Source organism: Coregonus lavaretus (assembly GCF_964263955.1).
Source record: "Coregonus lavaretus genome assembly, contig: HAP1_SCAFFOLD_2711, whole genome shotgun sequence".
Classification (NCBI taxonomy): Eukaryota; Metazoa; Chordata; class Actinopteri; order Salmoniformes; family Salmonidae; genus Coregonus; species Coregonus lavaretus.
In genome coordinates, this window is record NW_028156099.1 from 20,961 (window position 1) to 27,441 (window position 6,481).

The 6,481-nt window shown below is 46.5% G+C and overlaps 1 protein-coding gene across 1 annotated transcript; it reads right to left on the minus strand.

The window, feature by feature from the left end:
• Positions 1-2,963: 2,963 nt before the first annotated feature.
• On the minus strand, positions 2,964-5,331 carry cyp26a1 (cytochrome P450, family 26, subfamily A, polypeptide 1; the record flags this gene model as incomplete). Its single annotated transcript, XM_084200834.1, has 7 exons — positions 2,964-3,302; positions 3,487-3,639; positions 3,781-3,915; positions 4,107-4,253; positions 4,367-4,648; positions 4,806-5,030; positions 5,143-5,331. 7 exons carry the CDS (start codon positions 5,329-5,331, stop codon positions 2,964-2,966), a joined length of 1,470 nt encoding a protein of 489 aa, XP_084056960.1.
• Between the last annotated feature and the right edge of the window lie 1,150 nt (positions 5,332-6,481).

Genomic DNA, 6,481 nt, shown 5'->3' on the forward strand with positions numbered 1-6,481 from the left:
TATTGATCCTGGCCGTGCCATCACACCATCCCCCCCCCCTGTTATTATACAGGTCTATTGATCCTGGCCGTGCCATCACACCATCTACCCCCCCCCTCCCTGTTATTATACAGGTCTATTGATCCTGGCCGTGCCATCACACCATCCACCCCCCTAGTTATTATACAGGTCTATTGATCCTGGCCGTGCCATCACACCATCCACCCCCCTAGTTATTATACAGGTCTATTGATCCTGGCCGTGCCATCACACCCCCCCCCCCCCCCCCCCCTGTTATTATACAGGTCTATTGATCCTGGCCGTGCCATCACACCATCCCCCCCCCCTGTTATTATACAGGTCTATTGATCCTGGCCGTGCCATCACACAATCCCTCCCCCCCCCCCTGTTATTATACAGGTCTATTGATCCTGGCCGTGCCATCACACCATCCACCCCCCTAGTTATTATACAGGTCTATTGATCCTGGCCGTGCCATCACACCATCCACCCCCCTAGTTATTATACAGGTCTATTGATCCTGGCCGTGCCATCACACCATCCACCCCCCTAGTTATTATACAGGTCTATTGATCCTGGCCGTGCCATCACACCATCCACCCCCCCAGTTATTATACAGGTCTATTGATCCTGGCCGTGCCATCACACCATCCACCCCCCTAGTTATTATACAGGTCTATTGATCCTGGCCGTGCCATCACACCATCCCCCCCTGTTATTATACAGGTCTATTGATCCTGGCCGTGCCATCACACCATCCACCCCCCCCTCCCTGTTATTATACAGGTCTATTGATCCTGGCCGTGCCATCACACCATCCACCCCCTAGTTATTATACAGGTCTATTGATCCTGGCCGTGCCATCACACCATCCACCCCACTAGTTATTATACAGGTCTATTGATCCTGGCCGTGCCATCACACCATCCCCCCCCCCCTGTTATTATACAGGTCTATTGATCCTGGCCGTGCCATCACACCATCCACCCCCCCCTCCCTGTTATTATACAGGTCTATTGATCCTGGCCGTGCCATCACACCATCCACCCCCCCTGTTATTATACAGGTCTATTGATCCTGGTCGTGCCATCACACCATCCACCCCCCTAGTTATTATACAGGTCTATTGATCCTGGCCATGCCATCACACCATCCCCCCCCCCGTTATTATACAGGTCTATTGATCCTGGCCGTGCCATCACACCATCCCCCCCCCCCCCCCCCCCTGTTATTATACAGGTCTATTGATCCTGGCCGTGCCATCACACCATCCCCCCCCCCCCCCCGTTATTATACAGGTCTATTGATCCTGGTCGTGCCATCACACCATCCCCCCCCCCCCCCCCTGTTATTATACAGGTCTATTGATCCTGGCCGTGCCATCACACCATCCACCCCCCCTGTTATTATACAGGTCTATTGATCCTGGCCGTGCCATCACACCACCCCCCCCCCCCCCCCCCTGTTATTATACAGGTCTATTGATCCTGGCTGTGCCATCACACCATCCACCCCCCTAGTTATTATACAGGTCTATTGATCCTGGTCGTGCCATCACACCATCCACCCCCCTAGTTATTATACAGGTCTATTGATCCTTGTCGTGCCATCACACCATCCACCCCCCCCCCCTCTGTTATTATACAGGTCTATTGATCCTGGTCGTGCCATCACACCACCCCCCCCCCCCCTGTTATTATACAGGTCTATTGATCCTGGCCGTGTCATCACACCATCCACCCCCCCCCCTGTTATTATACAGGTCTATTGATCCTGGTCGTGCCATCACACCATCCACCCCCCCCCCCCCTCTGTTATTATACAGGTCTATTGATCCTGGTCGTGCCATCACACCATCCCCCCCCTGTTATTATACAGGTCTATTGATCCTGGCCGTGTCATCACACCATCCACTCCCCTAGTTATTATACAGGTCTATTGATCCTGGCCGTGCCATCACACCATCCCCCCCCCCACCCTGTTATTATACAGGTCTATTGATCCTGGCAGTGTCATCACACCATCCACCCCCCCTGTTATTATACAGGTCTATTGATCCTGGCCGTGCCATCACACCATCCCCCCCCCCACCCTGTTATTATACAGGTCTATTGATCCTGGCCGTGCCATCACACCATCCCCCCCCCCCCCCGTTATTATACAGGTCTATTGATCCTGGCCGTGCCATCACACCATCCACCCCCCCTGTTATTATACAGGATCAATAGACCTGTATAATAACAGGGGGGGGGGTGGGGATACACTTCCCTGACTTATTGATTTTCTTTAGATAATAGAATTCCCCTGTGTTTAAAATGTCTGTAAATCTGTCATTCCTTTAGGGATCTGGTCCTCCCATCGCTGATGTTCATGGTTCGATTATCTCTCATCAGTATTTGTTCAGACATGAACTCTTCCCCTTTACTCTGACTTCTAACCCTTTAATGACTGTCTGGAGGTTTTAATTAACCCCCCCCCCCCCCCCCATGACTACACTATACCCAGTCTGCAGTGTGGTGACCTGTGTAGAGGGAAAATTACAACCCCTTTATTTTAGGATATTTCTGTTAAGATTTAGCTTGAAATTGTGATGCAACATGCATTTTCTTTCAATACCAGATCTAAATGTAATGGAAGTAAAACAACATTTTTCTTGACAAAACATGTTTTTATTAAATAAAGCCCAGACAAGAAAGTGTAATATAAATAAAGCTGCAGTAAGATACAAAAAGCTATATAACAAAATCTACAAAATGTACATAACAGAGACGCCTTAATGCAATGCCAGTGATCCATGAGAGTAGTGCCGTTTCTTTCTATAAAACATAAGATAACATATACACAACTCTATGTATTAACATATCAAACATTATAATATATGGATCATTTCATCTAAAACCATTTCAAATATTTTAGATTTACAATTTCATAGCACAGCTTTGATACGAGGCGTGTTATTGTCACTAGGTGCGGCTGTAACTAGTGAACACAGTGGGCAGGTTGTCAACAGGGTAGACCGTAGGGCCGGTCTTCATGGTCGGGGGGCCGTTCGATAGAGTCCAGTCGCAGTGCAGTGTGAGCTCTACCAGGAATATCTTGAGGAGGACCTTGGCGAACTCTTTCCCTACACACATCCTGGAGCCGCCTCCGAACGGGATGTAGTTGAAGCGTGAGGAGTCCTCCGAGGCTTTGGCCATGAAACGCTCCGGGTTGAACTCCTCTTTGTTGGGGAACACGTCGGCCACGTCGTGGGTGTCACAGATACTGTAGATAACGGTCCAGCCTTTGGGGATCTGGTAACCCTGGAAACAGAAAATAACACAGCACTGTTAAGACAACTGGTCTGGAGTTTTAGTCACTAACCCGTCAAAAGATATCAATCAAATTGACAGATTAGTATTGTATTCAAATCATCTGTAAAAAAAGACACCATTGCATTGACTGGTTAGTATTGTATTCAAATCATCTGTAAAAAGACTAACTTACATTGAGTTCGAATGTCTTCAGTACCACTCTGAAGCCTCCAGGTACAGGGGGGTTTATCCTCAAGGTCTCTTTGATGACACAGCCCGTGTACTTTAACTGGTCCAACACCTCAATGTTCACATTCTGACCCAGCAGATCCACACCTTCTTCCTCCTGAGAGAGAGAGAGAGTTATTATTCCACAATCATTCCAGAAAGCCGATGAGATCTAAAGGCTGTTATCAATGTGCAAGTAAATTACTGGATTCATATTGATTGAATGAATGATTTCCAGCTATAAATAACCGGTTCTTGCCTTCTGGTGCAGTTCTTGTCTGAGTTTGTTGACCATGTCAGGGTTGAGTCCCAGGAACATGACCAGCGATGTGGCTGCACTGGCAGTGGTCTCATGGCCTCCAAATAAAAGCTCTGTGGCTGATTCCTTAATTGCCTTCAGATAGAGAGAAATAAAATCATTAACTCTCCGAGCAAGATTCAGATTCTTATAACACCCCAGCTGGTTTAAAATGTACATTTATCATCTGTTTATATACTGCATGAAAAATAAATTTCATAAATGCATGTATCTTGTTGTTGAAGATGGGGGATCCATGTACAGAAGAGAAGAGGATAGAGTGTTACCTGCATGCTGAACGGCTCGTCCCCGTTCCTGCTGCTGTCTATGAGCTGTTGGAGCGCGTCTCTGTGTTTCACCGCTTTGACGCTGTCTATTTTACTCTGGATGTTCTCCTCGATTTTGGAGTGGATGAAATTTCGGGCTTTCAATCCCTGTAGATGAAAGAGATGGATTTTTACATTAATTTAGGCCCTGAAAATATTCTAAATAGTATTTAGTAAATACATTCTTTAAAATGTCATAGAATTAATGCACCGCTGCTTACCCGGTACAAGCCGCTGAAGGGGACATCGATGGGCAGGGAGAAAAGGTTCTTGATCATCTCTTCGAAAGCCTCCACCAGCTCCTGCTCGTCGGTCTTGATCTGGTCCGGGTCGAAGCCCAGGAGGATCCTCATGGCGATACGGAACATGAGGCGCTTCATCTCCGGGTAGACCAGCACGTAGGAGTCCTTCTCCAGCCATCCCCTCACGGCGCTCCTCACCTCCTCCTGGATCACGGGGATGTAGTGTTCCAAAGCATCCCGGGAGAACGCTCTCATTATAGCCTAAAATACAGGAGCAACTTTCCGTTAAGACGGGACATTAAAGAAAACATTAAATTGGTGCAGGTTCTAGCCAAATATCTATGCGTAAAATAATACATTAAATTTGCTATTTTAAATATTTTATGCATGCAAAAAAAGGTTTTAATCACCAACGCACCTTTTTCTGGTTTTTGTGCTGGGTCCCGTGCATATTTGAGAGCGTGTCTGATCCCAGAATAGTTCTGACGGAAGCCGGCCACTGCACGGCGACAAGTTTATGTTCACCCAGCAGAATCTGTCTGACGTTGTTCGCTCCCAGGACACGCACCGTGGGGTTGCCAAAGAGGTGCGTTCTGTAAATGTATCCATACTTCTGCCGTTTCATCCGCAGGAACTTTCTCCTCTGCAATAAGGAATAAAAAATGTTTGTTTATTATCAACGGAAGACAGATACATCCCAACAGGTAATATTATACAATATTACTATTATTAAGTTTGAAAGTGGCAATAATTACCTGGAGAAGGAGTTGGAGCGTCTCTCCGATGAAAGGTAACCCCATAGATCCAGGAGGGAGAGGGGCTCGACAGCCGGGATCCCGACCACGGATCAAATAAACCTCCCATAACTTCACCGCGACTAAAAAGAGAAAGATTGGAAGCACGAGCGTGCACAGAAGGGTCGCCACCAAAGTGTGCAAAGCCATTGTACTGGTGCGCGTAACGAGTCGATGTGACCAAACCAAAGATAGAAACTTGTGAGGACTTCAGGTGGAGTGAGAGTTTGTTTGCTATTGAAAGTCTTGGGTGTTTCCACGGCCTTTTATCCCCCTTGTCCCCAGGTCTCGGCCTCCTGTTACCTTGGCTCGGCTACAGAAATTAGTTCACACAAAGTTCATCTTTAATTGTTGTGTCATCTCGCCCCGCCCCACGGAGTAGCGGCCTCTCCAAAAAACCCATTTGTTACAGAGGCGCATTTTAATACCACCTCCTGTTGGAGACGCACAATCGGGGATTTAACTCTGAAAAGGTGTTAAGTCCCTCTAACAATAGGAACCATCCAAGGTTCTTTGTTGCAAATATTCCGCAGTTTAGACTCATTACATTTGATGAGTTCTGCATGTAATGCCCCGCGGCGGGCTTAATTGAACAGCTTTCAATACATTTCAATTTGCGCTGTTGGCTCCGAATTTAAATAATTTCCTTAATCCTCTTTAAATTCCAACACACGTGTTTTGCTTTATTCGACTCAAGCATTAAATAAAGCTTAATGTGGGTAATTAAATCATTAAACAATCGTGTGAAAGCTTTAATCCAGCATTTTCTTCTAACAACTAAGTTGTTTGTATTGTATTTTATTAGGCTATACGAATTAATGACATTCATTCTTTGGAGGCTATACAAGCCAGTTTTCCTCGATATGCCCCTTTTTCTTTGAGAGTTTGAGATATTCAGTGACGTAGTGTGCACTCTGGTTAAACTTGTCTAATCTAGAATGAGACTTTAACCTGTTTACTGTCTTGACTCTATGGTGTTCCTCTGCAGTCCGTGGCGCGGCTCTCTCTCTCTCTCTCTCTCTCTCTCTCTCTCTCTCTCTCTCTCTCTCTCTCTCTCTCTCTCTCTCTCTCTCTCTCTCTCTCTCTCTCTCTCTCTCTGTATCTGTGGAAGGGCCTCTGTTATAAAAATGATATCTTGCTTGCAGTGGGTTCAAACTTGGGTCAGTTGGTGGGAAATAAAAAAAAAATGTCTCAGTGTAAACAAGGTTACTGGTAGGCTAAACATGTAAAGTCAACACCGCTGAACCACCCAGTGCATTTGGAATTACTTTTTACGACAGCTATAACGTGGAGCGGACAG